This window comes from Zychaea mexicana (assembly GCF_025766255.1).
Source record: "Zychaea mexicana strain RSA 1403 chromosome Unknown BDB00scaffold_6, whole genome shotgun sequence".
Classification (NCBI taxonomy): Eukaryota; Fungi; Mucoromycota; class Mucoromycetes; order Mucorales; family Lichtheimiaceae; genus Zychaea; species Zychaea mexicana.
Window position 1 is genome coordinate 341280 of NW_026516669.1, and position 23947 is coordinate 365226.

A 23947-nucleotide genomic window follows, 5' to 3' on the forward strand; every position below is an offset into this window, starting at 1 on the left:
GAGCCGGCAACTGGGTGACCGTGTCAAGCCCAGCCAATGAGAACCACTTTCTGAGTATGAAAAAAATCTTTGATGGACGGGGATGATGATGAGGATCGCATCTAAACAGAAAACAGTGCCTACCTACCACCGGTAAAACCAACTTCGTGTCGTTTACAAAAATATACTTTGAAAATGCCTGGCAACTACGAGCTTCTCGCAATGGAAAACCCTCTGCTGGACATTCAGTGCAATGCCACTGAAGAGATCCTCAACAAGTATAACTTGAAGGCCAACAACGCCATCTTGGCTGATGACTCGCACAAGCCTTTGTAAGTAGTGTACACACACACGTGTAAAATATATGAAAGGACGCGTAAGACTTGGTAACTAACGAACGAGATTCATTCTGAATATGAAAGGTATGATGAGATTGTTGAAAAGTTCAATGTCGTCTATGTAGCTGGTGGTGCTGCCCAGAACACTGCACGTGGTGCCCAGTACCTTTTGCCTCCCAACTCGACCGTGTACATGGGCTGTGTCTCTGATGACAAGTACGCCAATGCCATGAAGGAGGCTGCTGCTGCCGACGGTCTGCGCACCCACTACCAGGTTACCGATGAAGCCCCTACCGGCACCTGCGGTGTCTTGATCACTGGCCATGACCGTTCGCTCGTTGCCAACTTGGCTGCTGCTGAAAAGTTCAAGCTCGACTTTTTGAAGAAGCCCGAGAACTGGGCTATTGTCGAGAACGCAAAGTACTACTACTTTGGCAGCTTCTTCTTGACCCACGATGGCGGCTATGCCTCTGCCTTGGCCGTGTCGGAACATGCTGCTGAGAACAACAAGGTCTTTGGCCTGAACTTGAGCGCCCCCTTCTTGTCCCAGTTCTTCAAGGACCGTTTGGATGCCGTTGTCAAGAACGCCGATTTGTTGTTCGGTAATGAGGATGAGGCCCGTACCTACTCGACTGCCGCCGGCTGGGGCACCGATGATGTCAAGGAAATTGCCAAGAAGCTGGCCGCCTTGCCCAAGGGCAACGCCCGCCCTCGTACTGTTGTCATCACCCAGGGCTCTGACGAGACCGTTGTTGCTGTCGGCGATGCCGTCTCGGTCTTCCCCGTCACCAAGGTCGAGGAGCAGGACATTGTCGATACCAACGGTGCTGGCGATGCTTTCTGCGGTGGTTTCATGGGCTTGTATGCTCAGGGCATTGAGGATGCCCCCCGCTGCGTTGCTGCTGGCCACTACATCGCCAGCTTGTGCATCAAGCAGGTTGGCCCCACCTTCCCCAAAGTCGGCGAGCGTGAAGCCATTCCCAACTTTTAAGCATTAAGAAAAAGCATGTGATGTCAAAGAAAAGTGTGGTTCAACAGCACCCCTTCCTTCTTTTGTTTTCTTGTTCTAAAATAATACCATCTTCTATCTGTAATCAGCATCCCTCCCTTGTGTTTCTTTCGTTTCCCCCCAAACCTACCCAACCCTACCCTTCCCACTCGTCATTTGTATCATAAACCGTTTTCAACAACCAGCTTTATGTAAAATATACGTTTAGTTTTATTTAGAAATGTACACAGAATGATATTAATGCAGTGGATGGAATTATCGTAAGAGTAGGAGGTTCGGGTGCGGGAAAGGACAGATATGTAAAGGACCTAGAAGACAAAAGTGTAGGCGAAAAAACGCGAGATTATTACAATTGTTGCTGTTGCAACGGTGTGAGGCTTTCCAGATCGTACGACGGGTTGCCCGAAGCAACAACTCGGTAGCCGCCTCGCTGCCCGGTTATTAAGCGGCCAGCGTGCTCCCAAGCACGAGCAAAGATTCCAGGCACAGACACGCCGGGCGATGTTGACTGCTCGTCGTAGTCGTCCACCAGTGGCGGTTTGCGCCAGAGCCATTTGAGCATCAGACTGCTGACCACAACACTCGTCGAACTTGCTGCCATTGCCAGACCGGCCATCATTGGATGCAGGTGGTATCCCCACGGCATAAAGATACCCATGGCCAGAGGTATGCCGATCACATTGTAGATGCACGCCCAAATCAGGTTGATACGAATCCGCCGGAATATCGTGCGTGATAAATCGAGGGCTGCCACCACATCGGATAGGTCGCTGCGCATCAAGACAACATCCGCTGCCTCAATGGCAACGTCGGTGCCACTGCTCAGTGCAATGCCCAAGCTTGCTGCTGCCAGTGCTGGCGAATCGTTCACACCGTCGCCAACCATCGCCACGACCGTCTGCTTTGTTTTGCTGCCCCACATCGATCGCTTGCTGCTGCCCAAGGGAACAAAGGGTCGAGCTTGGATCTCTTGAACCAACTGTGTCTTGCCGTTGGGTGATACGCCTGCGTGGACTTCTTCAATACCAACTTGACGTGCAATGGATCGTGCCGTCAAGGCATTGTCACCCGTCACCACAGCTGTGCGCATACCCATGCTATGCAGAGTGGCGACAACCTTTCTTGCTTCGGGCTTGAGCACATCTGCGAGCGAGATGTAACCAGCGACCATGCCGTTCCAGCCCACAACAATGCACGTATGACCCTGCGCCTCCTCTGTCTCGATTTCTTTGGCCTGCTCTGCTGTCAGGTTCATCCCATTGTAGTCTTCCAACCATCGACGGTTGCCGACGAGAATCAAGTGTGTGCCACCAGAAAGATCGGACAGCAGGCTCTGTCGCTGTTGGTGCACGTGCAAGTGGCATTCAATGCCAAAGCCAGTCTCGCTCCTGAACCCAGAGACAGCTGCCAGGATCTCCAGTACATCCACGCCAGACAATTGCTTGCCCTTGGCCACCACTGCCTTTCCCACCAGATGCTCACTGTGCGTTTCTGCAATAGCGGCCATCACCAGCAACTGATCCTGCGAAACCTCTTCGATCCAGCTCGTGGACCTTGTCACCTGGAGCTTGCCTTGCGTGAGCGTGCCGGTCTTGTCAAACACAACCGTATTGACCCGTTGTCCATTCTCCAACACAGCGCCACCCTTGAACAGTACGCCGTTCTGCGCACCGACACCCGTGCCCACCATGACCGCGGTCGGTGTAGCCAAGCCCAAGGCACAGGGACATGCCACAATAATGACACTGATACACATTTTGAGACATACGAAAAACCAGTTGCCGTCGCCCTCATCTTGTATTTCCGACTTTAGCATCGCAGGCATACTGTCTACGCCCAACAGCACCACCAGTACAGTCCAAACCAGCAATGTGGCCAAGCCTAGCCCAATGACCGACGGAACAAAGTAGCCAGCAACGACATCCGTAAAGCCTTGAATAGGTGCCTTGCTCAATTGTGCATCTTCAACTAGTTTGACAATCTGGCTGAGGGCCGTATCTGATCCAACGCGCGTGGCCTGCATAATGAATGTGCCCGGACCATTGACCGTACCACCAATGACAGTATCGCCAACCTTTTTGGACACGGCATCGACTTCACCTGTGACCATGGATTCGTCGAGCGTCGATGAGCCAGAATACACCGTTCCATCCGTAGGGACCTTGTCACCTGGCAGGATCTTTAAAAAGTCGTCTTGCTGAATCAATTCCGAAGGGATACGCTTCTCCGAAATCACGGCATTGGTCTTTGGATCCATGGTCAACATCAATGCCGTGGGCGGTGTGAGTGACATGAGTTTGGACAAAGCCGAGGACGATTGGCCCTTTGCAAGATTTTCCAGTAGACGACCCATGGAAATGAATGCGATCAGCATGGAAGACGTTTCGAAAAACACAACAGGATGGTGTTCCGACTGGATACAGACGGCACGGACTATGGAGAGGATAGAAAACACGAATGCGGCCAGGGTCGAGATGGACACCAGGACATCCATGGTAGGTGAACGATGCTTGATAGACACAAGGGCCGACTTTAAGAACCGTTTGCCGACGCCAAATTGGACAGGTATGGTGAGCACTAGCTGTAGGATGTCTGTGAAATACAAGCCAGGCACTATCCTTGAAGCATCGATGATATGACGACCCCAGGACGTCATGGGCATGACCATTGCAATGAAGAACACCGGCACTGAGAACAATGCGCTCTTCCATAACGCCGAGCGCCACTCTTTGATTTCGCGGATCTTGGACAAGCTCTCGAGCTGGGTATTCTTGATGTTATCCGACATGAGTGCGTCAAATCCGAGCTCTTCAATTGCTTCCACCAGATTGCGTGGCCCCAGTATCGTGTTATCATAGTGGATGATGGCCAGTTCCGTCATCAAGTTGACTGCGATAGAATGCACGCCAGGTAATTTGCCGACGCCCATCTCGATGCTGTGTACACAGCTGGCGCATGTCATGCCAAAAATCTGCAGCTGGACCGTGTCATCTCGTTTCTGCAGGATCGGCTTGGCTTCAAATCCAACGTCCTCAATCATATCGGCAATCTGCTCTACGCTCGTCGTGGAAGGATTGAATTCAACCGTCGCCCGCTCAGCCAAGAGTGACACTTTGATGGCGACGATGCCTGGCTGTGCACTCACAGCCCGTTCGATGCTGTTGACGCATGAAGCACAGGTCATCCCACGCACTTCAAGCTGTGCCGATATAGTCTCCGCTACTGCTGCGGCCGTTGCTGACGACGACGGTGCTACTGATTTTATTAAAAGTGCCGTCTCGTTATCGTTGCCATTTTGGTCATCGTCATGGTTGTCGACGTTATTATTGTTACTATTTCCGTCGTTGCCCGGGACATCGAACCCACAATCTTCAATGGCTGTGACAATAGAGTCTCGTGAAAGCAGGCTTGGGTCATGTACAACCGTGGCGTTTTCGTTGGCAAGACTCACATCAATGGATACCAAGCCCGGTATACCCCTCAGTGCATTAGTAATTGATTTAACGCACGACTGACAAGTCATGCCTTGCACTGGCAACACTGTGGTCATGTCTTGTTGTTGTAATGGCACGTCGAATCCGCAGTCTTCAATCGCTTCGACAATCTTGGGGTGACTCAAACGACTGGCGTCAAATTCTACATGGGCTTGTGCTTCTGCAAGACTGACTTGGACCGAATAAACGCCGTCGAGCTGGTTCAGGGCTAACGTAAGGGCCTTTACGCAGGAATTACACGTCATGCCCTCAATGGGCATCACGACATTGACAATTGCACGATTGGTATTGTTGGAGGTGGTGGTCATGACTAAAACGTTGTCAGTAGCAGGGTCGTCGTTGTCGGTGAATATTTCAGAACTATTGACGTTGTGAGGTGCCATGTTCCTTTAACATACACAGAAGAGGAGGATAAGGGTGGGGGGCGTGGGGAAGGGTGTGTGACGCCCCTGTTAAAGGAAACAAAAAGGAGTTTTGGAAGAAAGAGAGAAAGCAAGTATGTTGTTGGAGAACAAAAAAAAACAGGTAAAGCTGTGTTTGTGTTACCATTCAGGCAAAAAGGACGACGGGGCCGGCAGAACTTTTTGGTCCGAGCGAACTAACTCCAAAATATGATATTTGCTGTTTCAAAGAGTGATTTGTTATGGAGTGCATCTTCTGACCTAAAGAGAAGCAAACCCTCCCCCTAACCCCACGCGTGTCCCATCCATCAGAAACAGCAAGATGAATGCCCAAACAGAACTGAATTGATAATCACGCCACAAGGAAACGAGGAATGAATTCTGTATTCGTGTGTGTGGTGTTGTTGCGAAAGTGGTGTAACAAAAGATCCTGGGCGGTGATCGGCAATACATCGCCCCGCTTCCGACGCTGACTCCCTTCTATGTGATTCCTTCTGTACTATCGATGGCTTTTAATTAGCTTGCGAGCGGTGCAAGAAGTAGCACGGCTAGCAGTAGAAGACGACGCTGGCCTATGTATTGTGTAGCAAGAACAGTGGGAATTCCAAACAATCAGTAAACAAATAAGCAAGGGCTGCGTGATTAGTACTTATACGGACCCTTCTAACTTTCTTTTGGTGTTGTTGTTGCTGCTGCTGCTCGACCAGGAGTATCTATTGTCATTCAACCTGTGCTTAATAATTTTTCCTTTTTCTGTTGCACAAAATCAGATATCCTTTTTTTGGGGCATTTTATTTACTGTAATGCAGGTTCATCTATGGGCTGGCTCTCGATATCCGGCTTGTCAAAGTCCTTTTCCTGGGCAATGACTTCTGCGTAAAAGTCCTCGTCACCGTCTAGTGAACAAAGAGCGTGATTTAGTCAACAATAGCACTAGTGGACGGAAGTTTTGTGAATGTTTTACCCATAGAAAAGCTGTCGTCTCGGGAAAGTGTGCTTCGTAGCGGTGGAGGTTGGTTGGGTGGTAACGGGCTCACGGTAGGAACCTCATTATTAGCAGGTCTTTTTGCAGGTGCAGAAAAGGATGGAGGAGGTGCAGTTTTGGTGGTAGTGGTAGTAGGCTTCTGCTGCTGCTGCTGCTGCTTTTGCCGTGATGCAGATCGAGTGAGAGGTGGTGGTGGTTTGGATGGGGCTGTTGCCTGTTGCTGATGATTGTTGTTATTGTTGGTATACGTGCTAGCAACCATGGTGGATGATGATGACATGTTGCTGTTGGCTTGTTGTTTTTGTGATGGCGATGACTGTTGTGGTTTGCACTCTTGTTCCTTTTGTTGTTGTTGTTGCTGTTGCTGCTGTGCAAGGTATCGCTTGTCGCGATAAAGATTCTTCGGATCGAATTTAATCTATTTAGAGTTCAATAGCGTCATTAGTTTGCCCATTTATGCAAGATGTACTGTATCAACTCAAGTAGTAATACATACCGCTGGTGCTTTCATGTACTGTATGTGGCTGGTATAGTTCTTGTCGTAGATACAGTTGCCCAACACATTGCCAAACATACGTAATGCGCGTTTCATGCCATCGGTGACAGCTTCCTTCCTGGCCTAGTAGTCGAGATAAAGATTGAGCCGTCTCTTTGTCCCATGACTTGGTAGTAATATCGTTTTTGGCAACAAACGACTCACCTTTTCCATGGCAGCAGCTTTGCTCTTGCTATGTTCCATTTGGCCATAACCAACGTCCTTAAAAAAAGATAAGGTTTGTATGAGTTCCACTTGTATCTCAATTACTGTGGGCATAGAGCTCTCTTGAACAAACAACATACTTCGTGAAAAGTGCCATCCTTCAAAGTGATTCGTACGATTGCAGAAATGCCCACGTCAACTCTCCCTTCCTTTTCATCCACCTAAAAGAGAAAAGGATCATGCACTTAGTGACTTTCTTCGTATGCATGCAATATAAAATTACGCACGAAATCCACTGTCATGCTGCGCAGCTCTGACGACCAACCGTTGAACCCAAAATGTTCATTCGCAAGTTGAATGGCAGATTGTCCTTCAATATACGTGAATTTCCCACCTATTAAAAAGACAACACGTGTAAGTATGAAAGATCTCCACTTATTCAATGAATGTAAATGACACGTAAGTATAGATCGATCATTGATCAACTCTTATAAGAATAATTAGTTACATTACCAGGTCCAGTACGTTGGCGCAAAAACTCAGGGCCTAGTTGCTGTTGAAGTTCAACGTTAAGGCGTTTGACTTCCTCGACAGTGAATTCACTGCGCTTTTGCATTGTTCCTCGCGAACAACTGAAGGGAAGAAAGAGGGGTATGCTTTTCTGGGTATGATTGCTACTTGGTGACACGAAAAAAAAACTCGGATTGGCGGGTGAGTTTGCACCAAAAAGGCACACAAATCCTCAAAGGAACAATGGGTTAATAAATAATAATGTGCTTGAGCCAACTGACTGGATCGAGTGTTGGACTTGATTCACTATTACTTATTTACTTTACTTGAGCTTTTGCAATTGCGTTGCTTTCTTTTATTTGACATGCATTCTAACGATAACTTCAGCGGATCGGATCTAATATACACCGGATCATACCATCTTCGATGATTAAAGTGTACAGCTTGCGTTTGCTATGTTATGGCTGTGATGAGGTATACAAAATGGGAATACGTGTTGCGCTTACAAGGAGATGTGAACAAGGAAGAAAAAGATAGGTGACTCTATCTATAGCTGCCTTTCTTTCTCCCGTGTTATTGACCTTACGACGGCTTCTGTACTAGAGGCACTCGACGATCCAAGGAATTTCAATGCTTGAAAGAGCATAGACATTCTTAACAATCCTCTATAGACATGATTTTGCTTTTTTTTTCCTGACGCTCTGTTCTTCATAAACTTGTAAATTGAGCTCCATGGGTCTTGTGTAAAAATGTTGTGGTCGCGTCACATCATGTTGCGTGGGTCCACCACAATAAAAGGAAATAGATATACGTATGGCTAGTGGTTTAAGGTTACTTCTCCAACGCCCAATATACCGGCTTTCCCGCAGTCCGTACAGCTTATTGGCGACGGCGCTTCGGTAGTTGTAGACCAAACTGCCACGTCCATTGAAAAGATATGAATTGCCGTTTTTTGCGGTTTGTCGTCATTTAAAGCTTTTAGGACACCTGAATCGACCTTCCAAGACCCTGTGACAGGTCGTCTCAAAAAGCCCAGACGGTAGTATGAGATCTGGCTTGTCAATTCGATATGCGCGAATGAACTCTAAGGATTCACAATCGTCGACTTTTGCAATATATCCTCGCAGGTTCGTGTTTCCCATTATGTGGGCCTTTTTATGGGGGTTGTGATTTCCTTCCTCTTTTTATTTTTGGTGTCTCGTTATGATACGGGAGGAAGTGGACGAGGGAAGAACACATGAAGCCACTCGATATCCTGATAGGCTATTGCAGAAGCCCTATATGGTAAATGTAAAGACTATATATCATTTTTGGCTCGCTCACTGTCACGACCAGTTACTTCAAGCCAGCCTCTTTATTGTACGCCGAGTAATTCCTATCATGAAAATAATGAGCTAAGCCATTCGAGAAGGGCAACTTGGTTCTACGGTTCTTCGCGCTGTATAGAGCGAGACGCTGATACGTCGAAATGCTGTTTCTGACAACAACTTGAGATTATTAAGTGGTGTTTTATTTTATGCTTTCAAATACAAATAATGCTGTATGTGCAAGTATTACTGTTATGTGCTCTCTCGAAATATGTATGTATGATAATCCTGCTTCTGTCCTGCTTTTCTTCGTTTTATATGCTGATATTTGGTGTTCATGGAAGTGTTTTTTATTGAGTTTGAGCAAAGGGTGCCATCCAACATTAAGAAAAGAGAGAGAAAGAGAGGGGAATTGAATTATTGTTTATATTTCTTGCACTCGCAAATGCCTTTCTCTTGACCGCATTGGCCGAGGATATAGTCCGGGTCTTCACCGTATTCCTGGCAGATCTTTTTGCAGACGTCTTTTACTCGTGAGTCCTTGAAAGCACTGCAGTGCTCCTGCTTGACGTCTTGTCGGTCTGGGATGGTGGAGGCGGTGGCCAGCATTGTTGAGCAAGCGGCCAGAAGGACAATGAGAAGAGTTCCTTTCATTTTATATTTCTTGGTTATGCGTGTGCGTGAGTGTATGTGTTTGGCTGCTGCCTGAAAGATGAGAGAGAGAAAAGAAGAGTGAGAGAAAAGTTCATTTCCACCCCTTGAGCGCTTTTATATTGGAAGCGAGGACACTCCGGCGCACTCTATGTAAGGCACACATGTCTTTTTACTTGTTTTAAGTAAACGCTAATTTGAATACCCCCACCCCCCTGAATGAAGATGCGCCTTGATATTTCCTATTACTACCAGTGAGGGAAGCCCTTTTTCATTATTTCCAAGCGAAGAGAGCCTGTCGGAATTATGTGTTTGCGGTTGTCAAACAGCATGAATAAGACAAAAAAAAAGAGCGGTGTACGTCACTACCGAAATACACTACTGCGACGTATTTCTTTTTCTTCCTCTTTTGATTTTCAGCGCTATTTCTCATGACAGTTTCAACGAGACGCAAAGCCAGTGATGGTGACCCAGCACCAGAAGCAGATATTCTAGAACTTGAGGAACAAGACGATCAGATGCAACAAGACTCTGAAGAAAACAACGGCGACGATGAAGAGGATGGGGTCGGTGTGACACTGGTAGACACTCTGGAGGTACGTATGCATATGCCATATAAGAACAATGAAAGAACGATAAGGGGTAGTAGGGGGTAAGATAGAAGTTGAAGGCACTCATGATGGGTGTGCACTTGCGCGTCTTTTAATTTTTTTGTATGTGCCTCTTCATCAAACAAACATAAAAAAGCAACATGGTGTTTCACCAGGTGATATCAAAAAGCTTAAAGAAGCCGGCCACTACACTGTCGAGTCAATTGCATACACGACCAAGAAGACTCTGCTGGCCATCAAGGGTCTCTCCGAAGCCAAAGTGGAGAAGATTCTCAAAGAAGGTGTCTACTGTTACTACGAAAACTATGACTGTTATTAGTTATTGCTACTGCCAATGTAAGGTACCAACAAAGACTCATCATTACCTGTGATGCTTGAAATCAATAGCCAGCAGTTTGGTGGATATGGGCTTCACTACGGCCATGGAGATCCATCAGCGTCGGGCGGAAATGATCCATATTACCACGGGCTCAAAAGAACTGGACAAGATCCTCGGCGGTGGTATCGAAACGGGCTCTATTACTGAGCTGATTGGCGAGTTCCGGACCGGAAAAACACAGCTGTGCCATACACTTGCGGTGACATGTCAGGTGCTTTATTCTCTCTCTGAAGCGTATGTGAAATAGTTCAACAAACATAGTACTGAAAGAATCATCCGCGTTCCAAAACCCATATAGCTGCCAGTCTCACAAGGAGGTGCCGAAGGAAAATGCCTGTACATCGATACCGAGGGTACTTTCCGTCCAAGCCGTATTCTCGCTACAGCCCAAAGGTGTGTATGTGCCCACTTTTCATATTGATGTATCGTTTGGGTGATGCTGATATCCTTTCGTTTTCCTTTCGAATACACACGTTAGGTACACACTGTCGACGGAGACCACATTGGACAACGTGGCGTATGCCCGGGCCTATAATGCCGACCATCAATCGGCATTGCTTGTTCAAGCCTGTGCACTGATGGCGGAAACTCGGTTCGTTACTGATGTTCCATTTTTGCTGCTACTGCATGTGTCCTGCACCGGAGCTGATTCACTTTGAAATTTGGACTTATGCATGAGAAATCCAATGTTTGTGCATACGCACAGGTTCGCTATACTTATTGTAGACAGCGCTATTGCACTGTTCCGCACAGACTATTCTGGACGAGGTGAACTTTCTGCACGTCAAATGCATCTGGCTCGCTTTCTCCGTCTTCTGCAGCGAATCGCAGATGAAGTATATACCATTTCCTTCTTCTCTTTGACGATAGCTGATATTTTTTTTGAAATACTTGATTGTAATCGTGTTTGAATGCTGTATATACTAGTTTGGTGTGGCAATCGTGATTACCAACCATGTCGTTGCTCAGCCGGATGGAGGGGCGTCCATGTTCGTTGCTGATCCCAAAAAACCAACCGGAGGCAATATTATCGCTCATGCTTCATGCACCAGGTACAACCCATTATCATTACTTTAAAAGAGAAGAAAGAGGTATTGGCATTTACTAATTGTATGATGCGTTAACCAAAAATGTATAAACTAGACTCTACTTTCGAAAGGGTAGAGGCGAGAGCCGTATCTGCAAGATCTACGACTCACCCTCGCTGCCAGAGACTGAAACGGTGTTTGTCATCTCTGAACAGGGTGTCAGCGATCCCCGCGACGACTAAAAGAATCTGCCACCGTAACAGGTATTTAACATATTTGTGCATCATCCTCTTTCTTTCTTTCTTTTTCATTTCGCTGAAAGATAATTGCTAGCAAGAATATGTATTGGTTCTTACCTTCTGGACATGCTTTTTAATGTCTTGGATGCTTTATCAATATAGGAGTTAGTCTCGGACACCTAGCACACAAACAAACCATGCATCGCCGCACACATATCTTTAGTCGTATCTACGCTTCCCTTCCTATGTCGTATTTGCTTTGAAAAAAAAATCCCATGTAAAACCATACAGCATCTTGTGTACGCGTCAGGCTTTCCCGTTGTGTCTTGAGCTGTTGAAGAATGTCGGCACCCATAGTTTCCGTCTCCAGGGCAAGCCGATGGCTATCCTGCAATCGCTGACTCGAGCGTTGGAGCCTTTCTGTATCATCGAGAAGCCGCTGTCGTCTAGTATGATCGTCGCCAGCGCTAGTCCGATCAATAACATCATTGCTATTACTGCTACTAGATCCAGATTGCAGAGAAGCTAGTCGCGCCTCATGAGCCCGTAACTTGGCTTTGTACAAGGGCACCTCATCTTGTGCCCCGTCTCGCATTTTTGCGAGCTACAGATGCAAGTCAGTTCGTGATCTCTTTTACTTTTTTTTTCCAGTCTTGAAGAATAACGAGGAGGCTATTTCTATACAGAGTAAGGACAAGGAAAGGTGACATCTGCTTACAATGTCACTCAGTTCCTGCATTTCGTTTGCTAATGCATAAATGTCACTTAAAACGAGATTTATAGCCTTGCTAAAGCCAGAAATACACAACATACAGACTGTATACTGATCCTTAAGCGAGTTTTTCTCGAGAGTCGTTATGCGTTTTTGAAAGTCTTTTTCGTAGGTTGTGAATCGATCGGTCATTATGATTTCTGTTAGAACACAAGGAAAGTTTAAAAAATAAAAGTTCCGGGTAAGCTGTTTAAGTTCTTTTTATTTTTGGAGTGTGCATGTCTTTCATTCAAACAAAAAAGCGTCGGAATCCAAGCAGTCATCAACCATGTAGAAAGTGGGCATGATCTGTCCTGCTCTGTCCAAGTACCAATGGCCACTATCCAGTTTGTACATGGCTACCGTCATCACCATGCCCTTGAGCAGCTCCTGGGAAATCGATTTCTCCAGGAGAATCTTGAAGGTATCTTGCTCGTTTTCATAGTCAGCCAAGATGACTTCAACCAACGGGTCCTCCTCCTTTGTGATCTCTTCTTGCTGCTCCCTTTCCTGTTCCGAAGAACTTGATGATGATCCAGCAATATCCATGATCTTGACAAACAGGTCTTTACGTTCATCCACCACCGTGCGTTTGGTATAATCGCCAACAACCGCGCTGACGCTGTTTCGCGTTTCATCATCCACAGAGCCCACTGTGTCGCTCATGAACTGATCAATGAGTTTTTGCGTTTTTGACGTTGCCTGCATCCACGAGGCCTCGGTGACCCATGCGACCTTCATGCCACCTCCAAACAAAACGTTGCAAGCTCGATTGAATGTGCCTGGTAGTGCTATGGCCGCTCGTTTGCACATCGGCAGTTCGATCTTGGCTTTGGCAATAACTTCACGCGCTCGAGAAATATCATCGGCATACTCGGGGCACACATTTCGGATCTGCAGGTAGCGGAGGAATGCATCAATCAGTACAGGTGCATCGATAAAGTCTTGCTGGCCAATGAAACGAGTTTCGCGGATAAATGTGTTGCCCAGATAAACTTGAGCGACTTCGGTGAAATTGACTTCGAGCCCTTCGTCATCTTCATCAGCATTCGGTACAGTATCGGTGCCAATCTTGGCAGCGTCCCAGTCAGCCTCGCCATCCGCGTCTTGATCACCGCCCGTGGCACGACCCATAAACGCGTTCGGGCCGGTCTTGATTCCACCGAATTTCAAGTAGTTGTCGAAAATGGAGCGTTTAGAATCAGTGAAACGATGGTTTTTGCGATATTTCCAGATGGCATATTCGACGCGTTGGTTTAATGGTCGTGATCTATCGCGGTAACCCAATCAGTTTTTGTGTGTGATAAACTGCGTCCCAAAAGAACTTCATCGAACACACCCATAACCTTTGTGGATAATACCTACGGATCGTAAGGGTTTTCGACCACATCTTCCTTGTACTTTTCTTCGAAGTTGTCGGCAATATCTGCACCTGCTTCGGGCAAGTTGGCCGTCTTGCTTTTCTTCTTTTTCTTCTTCTTCTTAGGCTTTTCTGATTGCGCCACATTCACAGGCGTTGACAGACCCTCAGGCATGTCTGGTTGTTGTTCTTCGGTTTGCTCTTGTTCGCCACTATCTGCTTCACCGTTTGCTCGCTCCGCATCTTCATGTTCTTGATTGTCACGAATGGTTTCGATCAAGTCATTCCTGGAAGCACAGTTCATTCAGCATTTTGCTTTCATTGCTTTTGTGGTTTCAAACTACAGTAAATATGGTAATGAGATATGTTTACTTACACATATTGTAGCCGTTCCTCCCGCGAGTCCATTTTGCGTGAGAGGGGTAGGTTATAGAAAGGCGGTCAACGCGTTCGAAACAAAGAAAGGAAAAAGGTCACTCTCCCTAAAAGCTGGGCTGGCTTTAATTTTTTCATTTGACAACAATGTGTAGGTTGGAAAACTACAGCAAGATATACTCCCGTTACTGTTCACCCTCGAGTACACGTTCTTTGTGCTATGATTTATACACAGCAACACATCGATGTGTAAGTGCTCTTTCTTTGAATTTTTTACGCTAGTATAAGTAGTAGTATGCCAGGAGTTCCAAGAATGCAGAAGCACACAAAGATGCTTAACACTTTAATTAGGATCGTAAAGTTTCTATGTGCAATATCATAAACAAACTTTCGGGGCCACATCATGATAGTGTTGATGCTCAAACACGTGGAATGTAATAAAAATTTGTTTTAACATATAAACAGCTCTTGGGCTGAGAGCTACTGGATACTAAGTACTGTACGCTTATTATATCATATCAACATTATAACCAATTTGACAATTTTGTAGGAGTGTCAAAAGCATTCGCTTCTTGTGCTCGTATCCCGCCACCACTTTTTTTTCCTCAAAACTTTATACGCGATCCACATGGTATGTTATTTTAACGCGCATTATACTGAAAAGTTCGATCAGTAGATCAACGTGAATAAGCTAAAAACTAAAGTCTTCCTTTTAAAAGTCTCGTTTGGAATTATTAACACCTGAAGGTAAAGTAGCTGAAGTCATTTATACGTTTAGATCTTTTAAACATAACAAATCTGATCGCTGCTTTGTGAATCGTATAAAAAACAGGTCTTCGGATCGATGGTCGACGTGCAAATGAATTACGTAGAATTACAGCCAAGACATCTGTATTCAGTCAAGCAGACGGCTCGGCTTATATTGAGCAAGGCAATACAAAGTGTTTAGCGGCTGTTTACGGTCCACGCGAGGTAATACGAGGCATATAATAACCACGAAAGCTACTATGTTAACTGCAGAGGTGAAATAAATAGCACAGAAAATTAAGTTTTTACACATTTGTACATAATAGGCACGATTCAGACAACAAATACAATCGGATCAGGCGCTTCTCAACGTCGAGTTTAACGTCGCGCCATTCAGTACGAGTGAACGCAAAAAACGATCCAAGAACGACAAGTAAAAACCGTCCCAGTTAATCAATCAATGGTCAATATGGTTAGCGAGGTGTAGAGACGTTACTCATGGACAATTGGGGAATTTTCTTTTTCGCGATTTATATAGACGATCATTGGAAATAGCCACCTTTATCCGACAAACGTTCGAACCCGTTATCCTTAGAAAACAAATCCCAAGATCGCAGATTGATATCTATCTACAAATCTTTCAGCATGATGGCGGTATATTACAGTGCTGTATCAATGCTGCTACCATGGCACTGATAGATGCAGGCATCCCTATGATTGATTACGTGTGTGCTTGTTCGGCTGGTTGCATTGATAAGATTCCCGTGCTAGGTAACTATCTATTAATAGTTTTGTGGTAAAAAAAAAGTGAGTTCAGAAAAAGACGATTGATTGACTAATTTGCTTCGGCTGGATTTATGTAGACTTGAATAATTTGGAAGAATCGTCGGATACACCTGAATTAACTGTGTCAATTTTACCACGGACCGGCAAGGTTAATTTGGTTGAGGTAAAAGTTTTTTTCTCGATCGTCCAAGGGAGCAGTAGCGATGACGATGACTAAACTATCGACTTTGGAATGATTAGATGGAGTCCCGTCTTCATATCGAAAAATTGGAAAGTGTTACTGAGTTGGCTACACAAGGCTGCATGCAAGTTCACAAGGTGTTGGACAGTGTGATTCGGGAAAACACCGAATATTTGATGGATCGACTGAATGCGTAAAATTGAATTTGTATATAATATACTATATATAAAAATATGTATAAAAAGATTGAAAGAAAACGAGAAAAAGTAACAACAATTGATGGAAGGTTGGGAAGAGAGGAAGACCCTTTAGAAAATAAGCAATAGGCAAAGGGATGGTCATTAACAATCGAATGTGAACGTGAGGATGTGGAAGATGATAGGGGAGGTAGTTTTATATATAGTAAGGTAAAGAAAAGAAGAGTTAAATACTATTTTGAAAAAGTTACTATGGTGTTATCGGGAGAAAACAGGAAAGTGAAAATAAAAAGAAGGAGGATGTTGTGCAGTGGCTACATGTATTATAATGTAGAAGCTCTTTCTACGTAATTACTAGGGAATACACCTTGCATTGGGCCAGCATCGCCGTTATCCTTGTATCCCATCCACCAAATATCATCGCTTCGATCCACAACAATAATCGGATCGCCCTTGTCAAAACCAAGCTCACCGTGTTCACGAGCATTAAAGTCAAACTTTGCATAGTACAGGTGTGGATGGTCTTCGCTACATGGCAAGTCGCCACGATTGTTCTCCATTGCAGCGTTCATGGCAGCTTGGAAGTCCTTGTGATATTTCGGCTTGTCATCGCTTTCCTTCGCCTGTGCTGGTTCGCGGGAAGAAAAGTAGTCCTGGACCATACGCTTGGATGCGGCACGGCCATCAAGTGCACCAGTAGGTGGGATGTTCTTTGCTCCACTACCACTTGCAGAAGCAGCAGCAGCAGCTGCCGCTAATTCGGCCGCTTCATCCTTCATATTGTCATTCGTAATATCAGCGTTATCCTTGATTTCGTTGCCATCTGGGCCCGTGATGGTCACCGTAGCAGCAGATGCTTCGGTAACTTGAGGTGCGTGGCCCTCAATAGGCGAGCCGGTATGTGTCTCCTTCCATCGCATAGGTGGCTCGCCTGGACTTTGAGATAATGGCGAAAGCGCATGATTTTTACTATTGTCAGCGCCATCAGCGCCAATGTTGAAGTTGGTATCGATCGCAGGCAATGACGGCGTCTCAGACCATCGGAAAGAACTAGTCTTGAACATGTTTGTGCTATCGACAGTCCCTGGATCTTCTTCTTTCGGATTATTGTCGTGGGTATTATCGACAGGCGTAGACTGATCCTTGTTAGACGGGCTCGACGCTACTGTTGCTATTGTTGCACCTGCTGCTGCTCCTATACCGGTACCCATTGCACGTGCATCCGATGCCGCTTCTGCTGTGGCCACAGCAACATTATTCGATCCATCGTTGGACATGGACCGTTCGTTCGTCATGATGCCAGTGTACTTGTCTTCATTATCTTCCATTTCACCAAGTGATGCCAAATCAAGTCCAGCTTCGTATTGACGCATGGCAAGCCTGCTACTGTTACTACCACCGCTGTTTCTGTTGTCGTTACCAGATGTGTCTATCAGTGTCGAATTCGTGACACCGGCTTGTGGCAGGTCGGCCACAATGGCTGTGGCTTTAGCAGTATCGGAATTCGGTGCCGTAGTCCATCGAACAATATCTGGATCTGATGAAAAATCGGCCAACAAGGATGGTCGTACGGGGCCAAAGACATCATCATTGCTGTTGCTGTTGTTGCTGTTGTTTCCGCTGCCGCCACTGTGATCTTGGGATGGACCATAGACAGAGGACACATCAGAATACATGGAAATGGCAGTGACAGGTCTGAGAGCCGCAACACCTTGGACTGAGTTCGTCGTATAGTTTGTCCATCGAACCCGCGAAGGATCGTCATCCGATTCAACGGTAGCTGTTGCTGATGGGTCTGCTGGCATATTCCGTAGTGCTTGCTGGTATTGCTGTGTTGTGTCGCGCATCTCACTTTCTCGATTACTACCTGCAGCCACAGGGGCAATAAATGCTGTTGCCATAGCAGCATCCGCATCACCGCCTGCGTTGGTCCATCGGAAGTTGGATGCCGAATCGCGATCAGGTACAAGGTTGGAGGCAGTAGAATACATTGATACAGGCCCAACAACAGCAGTTGCTGGCCCATCGGCGGGTACATTAGTCCATCGTACAGCATTGGCAGAATCGTTATTATCCGTTTCTGAAGGTGCGGGCAAGACGGATGCCATTGATACAGGCCCAACAATGGCAGCTGTTGCGGGTTCTACTACTGGAGCATTGGTCCACCGAACTTGGGTCGCTGCAGCAGCTGCTGTGCCAGCTACCGGTGCGCCAACATTCAAGAATGCAGAGCTTTCTGGGCCCGTTGGTGTTCGTGAAGCGTACTGCGCGTTGTTGCTATTGTTGTTGGCAGGAGGACAATCGTCACTTACTGCAACACCCACAGCCGATGACCGGAATGGATTATATGAGTTTCGTGAATCTGCACCTCTTGCTGTAGCACCACCCATGGCGGCGGCACCAATACCAGCAAGACCTGAAGCATCAGCTGTGTTTTCTCTTCCAGAAATATTGTTGTAGGTTTCCATCTGTGGTTGATGTTGTTGCTGTTGATCAGTGTCAAAGTAACTTTGCTGCTGTTGCTGTACCGTCTGTATGCTTTGATCATTGTTGATACCACGTGAATTAGCTGCAGCTGTGGCAGCGGCAATGCCACCAAGCGCTGCTGTTGTGTTAAAACCAGATGACGGTGTTTCTGTCATTTCGGGTCGAGTGCTGCCGGTGTTCATCATGTTCGATGAAGGAAGCGCGTGGGTTTCGTAAGCGTTATCACTCATGCTTCGATCCTTTGTAGCTTCAAACATGGCAGCACCGCCAAAAGCGGCACCTCCAGCACTTGCTGTGGGAGCCATCGCATCACTCGAGTTGAGCATGGCAAGCAATGATTCAGGCCGACGAGGTGGTTTGCCGTAATAAGTTGCTGGGTTTGCAGCCGGGTTAACTTTGGCTTCGCGACGTCGTTTGGCGAAGAGCACACCCATAGCAAAGAGGACAACCACGAAAACGATACCGAGTGCAGATGCGACAGAAACCAATACAACAATAGGTGCAGGGAGATAAGCTGTCATTGTCATGTTAGTTTTCATGATTGTCTTTCCTTCGAAATCAATGGTCCGGGCACAGTAACGTTAAAAACTTACAGTCTGGGTTTAGGTGAGGGTAATAAGACTTGAAGAACACGCTCTGCAATGCATCCGTAGAACCATTTTCCGATGCAACAGTGAGGTACGGTATCCATTGAGAACCATTGTACAGAGCACTGCTCAAGTTGCCAAGATCTCCCAAGTTGAGGAAACCTGTCGCCAACAATACTGCCTTATCGTTTCCCATAAGGTTTGATCCCCCCGATTCTTTCAACGGCAGCACGGCGAGCTGACGGATAATGCTTTCAGGACCGAGTTCCCCATCTATACATTTTATTAAACTTTAGCATTTAGTGATCAGGAAAGGATGTCCACTCAAAAAAAAATGATAATAACCTGGAACTGTGAACTGTTGGCCGTCCCAAACCCGAAGATATGCACCTGTTTCGACTCTAAAAAATTCAAACGCTTATAAGTACGTTTTCCACTTTCACATTGCCAAAAAACAGAAGAGCATCTGATACATACTGGCCAGCAATAAACGTCTTTTTTGATTGACCATCATAAGAAACTGCCGTGGAGTTACCGGGCAAACCATCGTCACTCAAACTGGATGCAAAAGTACTCCATTGGTTGTTGTCATAATTATATTCCGCAATCGGGACGGCTGCACCAGAAAGTTGCAGGTTACCAGCAACAATCAGCTTGCTCTGGACGTAATAAGCATATTGATTAGGTTTTTATCAACTTAATCGCAGAATATTACGAAAAGTAACTTACTCCAGTATAAGTGAAATCTAATGCTTCACCGGCAAGACTCCTGTCGCCCAAGTAATTCCATTGATGGTTAGCGGTATCAAGCACGCAGATACCTGAACAGGACAGTGATCCAGCGCTGCTAAAGTTGCCAGCAATGATCATGTTCCCATCTGTTGAGCCGTGACCAACTTTATGAACATGGGACGGAGAGCTATCGTGTGCTATAAATTAACCGAGTCAAAACAGATCTTTGATTTCTTTTCTTTTTTGCTAGCTAAACATATGTCGCATATCCTTACTGTGTAATTCTGGAACTGGGATGAATGTTCTGTTGACTAGATCATACACCACCAAACCAGTTTGCGTGTTATTGTGCGTCTGATTCATGTGTCCACCAATATATAGATAGCCTCTGTTTACGGCCATCATAGTAATGGAACCTTCCCAAGAAGCACCGATACTCGACCACGATTCGTTTTCGTAGATCGCAACATTTTGTATCTCGTTATCAATTTCGAACTGACCGCCGATAATTGTAGCCGAAGTGTTCCCATGCTGCTCGTCGCTCCAGAACGTGCCTGCAGTAATGGAATATGGTGTGCTATTGCTGACCGCGGGATAGACTGGGAAAGGTGACAAGTCGGTGTTTTCGTTCATGAACGAGAAGCCACGTGCTTGATCTCGTTGAGCTGCTTTGACATCGCCGACAAAGACCGTGCTTTGTTCTGTGCCGTTGGTGATTTGTAAAGCTTTGCTGACGCGACCAGAGATAAAAGGTGCGTCGAGCGTCCAGCTGTTGTTACCGAGACTCCACCAGGCATTGCCTGCTGTTGCGTTTCCACTGGTGGCTTCTGCTTGGTTTAAAGCGACAGAGTGCGTGCCTGATACAATCACATTTTGCGAGTCGCCTGACAAGTGAATGGCGCTAACAGGTCCATTGACACCTCCACCCAACGAAATCCATTTATCACTATTGATACTGTAGCGTACGATGTTGTTTAAACGCGATGTGTCACCAGTAGCTGCCAGTCCAGTGAAGGACCCACCAACGTATAGATCTGCATCTTTTCGCAGAAACGCTGAGATCTCTCCATTAAGGCCGGTTCCTTGCAATGCTGCCAACCTTTCGGTAGATGAGTCGTAACGAACAATGTTGTGATATGTTGTATTTGCTCCAGATGCGGATGAAAAGCTACCGCCAATGTATACGTTGCCGTCCGAAGCCTCCAATGCATTCACCGTTGATGCATAAGGAATATTATCTAGTTGACATTTGTAGTTAGTGTAACATGCCTCATTATGTACGATTTCTCTAAATGGGACAATATCACGAATAGTAGTTACCAGCAAGAGAACTGTATGATCCGCCCAATGTGGTATTGGCAATTTTTTGCTCAGTAGCATCGTATTTAAATTCAAGCACACTTGCCAGCGTCGTATTGGATGCCTGTTTGATAAACTGAACAGCTTGAAGCGAGATGGAGGAATTTCCGCTCGCAGGCGTTGTAGCGTTGCTAGCCACTGTTACTGTTACATAAGGCTGGAATTCTGTAGTTGTTGCCTCAATACCGCCCGTATATACCAAGATGGATTGACCATCTGCTGTACTCAAATCGACGTATTTCTTGACGGAGGATCCTTCTGAAGTCGGATAGGTCGTGACATCAATTTGCGATCGCTGGGCACAACCACTCGAGCAAGCTGGCGCATATAGATACACTTCGTATCGACCTGATTCAGGCAGATACGGTTTGAAGGTAGCAGAAACACTCGAAGATTGGGATGCTGAAAAGGACGAGGATAACAAATGCACATAGGATCCGGATACTTGATCGGAGGCCCAGGATCCTTCTGTTGATATCAACGAGCGCTGTGTATAATCCATTGATGTAGCACAAGCCTTTCCATTTAAACCGTCAACCGCATAGACAAAGATTTCTAAAGTCCATATAACAATTTCATTAGCAAATACTTCTACTGAATATTCAATTTTGTTCTTATTAAAAGCTTTCTAACATACCAGATTGAAAAATCTCAACAGAGCTCAAACCAGCTCCAGAGCCATACCACGATGATATTTCAATACGAATACCGGATGACAGCGTGGTATCGCGAACTTGAAAATCTTGGTACTCGACCGATGGATCATCAGTTAGCGAACAATCAGTTGAGCATTGTGAGCGCTTTCTCGTGATAGGATCAATGTACGAAAAGTTGAAGGCCGTGTTGCTCGGGATGGATATGACTCTATGACATAGTAAATTGACAGTAGAGCATTATCAGCAAACTGTCATTGAAACAAACAAAGCTGGATTGTTCTACTTACGAGAAATTCTTGGTACCACGCCCATCCTGATGTGTATTTGATAAGCGGATCAATGAAGGTGTAATCGAGTATGGGAAAGCTGCCTGCCAAGATCCTGCTGTATCATCGAGCACAAGCCACGGATCCTCATCGAGCGTTTCGGGACAAACGATGCTTTGCGGATCACTGTTGACTGTACCAGAATTTTGGGCGGAAATCACCTAAAGAATTCATAAATTTGTTCGTGACGATAAGTTTCATGTCGGTTATATAAACACAAATACCAAGAGAGAAAAAAAGTATAAAGAGAGTGCAAAGTAATAATAGAAAAAAAAGGAGTTGAGACAAAGGGGAGGAAAGTCGCTAACAAATTAAATGAAGTTTTTAAAAAAGGAAATATAAGTAGGTCTCATGATAATATTTACAGCTGGTGATGCAAGACTGACAGGCTGGCTTGACGGTGCATAGTAGTTTTGTCCGTCCGCCGAAGTATCAAACCGGCCGCCAAACAAGATTGTGCCTGTTGCTCCGTTTTCAGCGATGGCGTTGACAGGTCCATTAAAACCTTTCCACGGCAAACCATGCCATAAATCATCTTTCCAGACGGCCACACCGCCTCCAAAGTATGACAACGATTCCGAGTACTGAGGAGCTGGTGCCACAGGTGCCATGAATCGACCGCCTGCATAGACACTGTTGGATGATTCGTCGCAGTATAGGGTATAAACAGGTCCATCAATTCCGTTCGCAAGCGCGGATACGGTGCCTGTGTTCAAATCAATTGCAGCGATATTGGAGACGTTTGTCGGACCGAATTGCAGGAAATCGCCTCCGATGTACAGGTAATTGCTGTTTGTGAGCGTGCATGCCGTGTATATCGATCCGTTTGCGGATGAATGGGCGAGTAATTCAAACGTATTGTTGGAGAACGATAAAGCGGATGCGGTGTTTGGTGGGATTTGAGTCAATTGTCGAGTATCCGTGTATAGTGAAACGCCTCCATACGGTCCTGCAATGCCGATTTGTTCTAGCTGCTCGAGATCAATGGCGGGGTGTTGGATATAGGATGCGAACACGGTGGTAATCGTGCTAATAAGTATTAATGGTAGTAGTATCGTCGAGAATGCCGGTCGTAGCCAGGTACGTCGTGTCATTGTCGACGATCGATTTATGCAAAAGGAATGCGATTCGAAAATTGAAATGTGGTTTGGTATGTGTGTGTGCCTGGAAGTTTATGTAAGAGAGTCGGGCGTATAAGGAGGTCGTGTATGGCTGTGGGATGTTTGAAATAAGAGTAAAGAGTAGCTATCAAATAGTTATATATTATTTCAGGAGATGAGGATATCCCGATCGAGTAGGATCGTCAAGTCATCAAAGGGTGTGAAGTGTTTTGTTGTCGTTGTTGAATTGGAGAAACGAGAGCTGATTCGGGCTTGGGCTTTTTCTTTTCTTTCAATCGACAGAGGAATGTTACGATTGGCCAAGATAAATATATAAAACAAAAAGGAGGGAATAGATCGCACAAAGCGCTGATGAGCTTTTAGCACGTAAGGAAGAAGAAAATAAGAATAGAAAAAGAAAGGAAGGGGTGAAGCAAGTACTGAAGGAAAAGTAGGGCGGCAGAGCTCCACATCGATTCGCGAAAAAGCAACGTGCCACATGGGATAGTGCTCGCAATAGGCGATGGTTACACCAACATGTTCGAACTCCATTGAATCTTCCACTTGTCTCTCCTTTGAGCGCACGTACTTCATACATGGCGCTTACACAGAGTGTATTAATTGTTTCAGTTGTGTCGCATTGATCTCTTTCTTTGTGGTAATACGACATGA

General features: G+C 45.9%; 8 protein-coding genes across 8 annotated transcripts; 3 read left to right on the plus strand and 5 right to left on the minus strand.

Annotated features, from left to right (window-relative positions):
- The first annotated feature begins 116 nt into the window (after positions 1 to 116).
- BDB00DRAFT_801229 (Ribokinase-like protein) lies at positions 117 to 1527 on the plus strand. The gene is made up of 2 exons (XM_053121846.1): positions 117 to 311; positions 402 to 1527. Exons 1-2 carry the CDS (start codon positions 175 to 177, stop codon positions 1306 to 1308), a joined length of 1044 nt encoding a protein of 347 aa, XP_052984387.1. The 5' UTR covers positions 117 to 174; the 3' UTR covers positions 1309 to 1527.
- Positions 1528 to 1672: 145 nt separating this feature from the next.
- BDB00DRAFT_784201 (uncharacterized protein) lies at positions 1673 to 7522 on the minus strand (the record flags this gene model as incomplete). The annotated part of the gene is made up of 8 exons (XM_053120442.1): positions 1673 to 5180; positions 5722 to 5793; positions 6021 to 6117; positions 6186 to 6624; positions 6703 to 6825; positions 6907 to 6963; positions 7194 to 7300; positions 7420 to 7522. 8 exons carry the CDS (start codon positions 7520 to 7522, stop codon positions 1673 to 1675), a joined length of 4506 nt encoding a protein of 1501 aa, XP_052984388.1.
- A 1400-nt stretch (positions 7523 to 8922) lies between these two features.
- BDB00DRAFT_801243 (uncharacterized protein) lies at positions 8923 to 9442 on the minus strand. The gene has a single exon (XM_053121847.1). The coding sequence runs from the start codon at positions 9375 to 9377 to the stop codon at positions 9141 to 9143; it is 237 nt and encodes a 78-aa protein (XP_052984389.1). The 5' UTR covers positions 9378 to 9442; the 3' UTR covers positions 8923 to 9140.
- Positions 9443 to 10127: 685 nt separating this feature from the next.
- Positions 10128 to 11634, plus strand: BDB00DRAFT_755547 (DNA recombination and repair protein Rad51; the record flags this gene model as incomplete). Its single annotated transcript, XM_053118840.1, has 7 exons — positions 10128 to 10266; positions 10373 to 10575; positions 10663 to 10757; positions 10843 to 10956; positions 11071 to 11200; positions 11292 to 11416; positions 11508 to 11634. Coding segments are annotated over 7 exons (933 nt in total), but the record flags the coding sequence as incomplete, so codon positions are not given.
- BDB00DRAFT_499943 (snare region anchored in the vesicle membrane C-terminus-domain-containing protein) lies at positions 11443 to 12427 on the minus strand. The gene is made up of 3 exons (XM_053117615.1): positions 11921 to 12427; positions 11749 to 11810; positions 11443 to 11630 (listed from the first exon to the last, which is right to left on the minus strand). Exons 1-3 carry the CDS (start codon positions 12224 to 12226, stop codon positions 11612 to 11614), a joined length of 387 nt encoding a protein of 128 aa, XP_052984391.1. The 5' UTR covers positions 12227 to 12427; the 3' UTR covers positions 11443 to 11611.
- Positions 12428 to 12628: 201 nt separating this feature from the next.
- BDB00DRAFT_755405 (Argonaute siRNA chaperone complex subunit Arb1-domain-containing protein) lies at positions 12629 to 14046 on the minus strand (the record flags this gene model as incomplete). Its single annotated transcript, XM_053118836.1, has 2 exons — positions 12629 to 13652; positions 13748 to 14046. The coding sequence occupies 2 exons, from the start codon at positions 14044 to 14046 to the stop codon at positions 12629 to 12631; spliced, it is 1323 nt and encodes a 440-aa protein (XP_052984392.1).
- A 431-nt stretch (positions 14047 to 14477) lies between these two features.
- Positions 14478 to 16190, plus strand: BDB00DRAFT_499799 (ribosomal protein S5 domain 2-type protein). The gene is made up of 8 exons (XM_053117614.1): positions 14478 to 14551; positions 14668 to 14748; positions 14837 to 14864; positions 14950 to 15089; positions 15191 to 15297; positions 15403 to 15635; positions 15728 to 15813; positions 15891 to 16190. The coding sequence occupies exons 2-8, from the start codon at positions 14746 to 14748 to the stop codon at positions 16026 to 16028; spliced, it is 735 nt and encodes a 244-aa protein (XP_052984393.1). The 5' UTR covers positions 14478 to 14551; positions 14668 to 14745; the 3' UTR covers positions 16029 to 16190.
- Positions 16029 to 23744, minus strand: BDB00DRAFT_969138 (cortical protein marker for cell polarity-domain-containing protein). The gene is made up of 10 exons (XM_053129830.1): positions 22541 to 23744; positions 22137 to 22336; positions 21831 to 22057; positions 21155 to 21748; positions 20110 to 21072; positions 19832 to 20031; positions 19580 to 19761; positions 19448 to 19503; positions 19109 to 19375; positions 16029 to 19029 (listed from the first exon to the last, which is right to left on the minus strand). Exons 1-10 carry the CDS (start codon positions 23267 to 23269, stop codon positions 16352 to 16354), a joined length of 6096 nt encoding a protein of 2031 aa, XP_052984394.1. The 5' UTR covers positions 23270 to 23744; the 3' UTR covers positions 16029 to 16351.
- Positions 23745 to 23947: the final 203 nt, after the last annotated feature.

Bases quoted from the DNA above. Each gene is read 5' to 3' on its own strand.
- BDB00DRAFT_499943 (XM_053117615.1), bottom strand. From the start codon at position 12,226: ATGCGAGACGGGGCACAAGATGAGGTGCCCTTGTACAAAGCCAAGTTA. The intron at 11,811-11,920 runs GTATGGTTTTAC...TTTGTGTGCTAG, and splicing joins TGACGCGTACACAAGATGCT to GTGTCCGAGACTAACTCCTA.
- BDB00DRAFT_801243 (XM_053121847.1), bottom strand. From the start codon at position 9,377: ATGAAAGGAACTCTTCTCATTGTCCTTCTGGCCGCTTGCTCAACAATG.
- BDB00DRAFT_969138 (XM_053129830.1), bottom strand. From the start codon at position 23,269: ATGACACGACGTACCTGGCTACGACCGGCATTCTCGACGATACTACTA. The intron at 22,337-22,540 runs GTAAATATTATC...TGAATTCTTTAG, and splicing joins TCAGTCTTGCATCACCAGCT to GTGATTTCCGCCCAAAATTC. The intron at 19,030-19,108 runs GTAAGTTTTTAA...TGACAATGACAG, and splicing joins CCCTCACCTAAACCCAGACT to CTTATCTCCCTGCACCTATT.
- BDB00DRAFT_499799 (XM_053117614.1), top strand. The intron at 15,298-15,402 runs GTAAAAACCGTC...CGATTTATATAG, and splicing joins AAACGATCCAAGAACGACAA to ACGATCATTGGAAATAGCCA. The intron at 15,814-15,890 runs GTAAAAGTTTTT...TGGAATGATTAG, and splicing joins GCAAGGTTAATTTGGTTGAG to ATGGAGTCCCGTCTTCATAT.
- BDB00DRAFT_801229 (XM_053121846.1), top strand. From the start codon at position 175: ATGCCTGGCAACTACGAGCTTCTCGCAATGGAAAACCCTCTGCTGGAC. The intron at 312-401 runs GTAAGTAGTGTA...TGAATATGAAAG, and splicing joins GATGACTCGCACAAGCCTTT to GTATGATGAGATTGTTGAAA.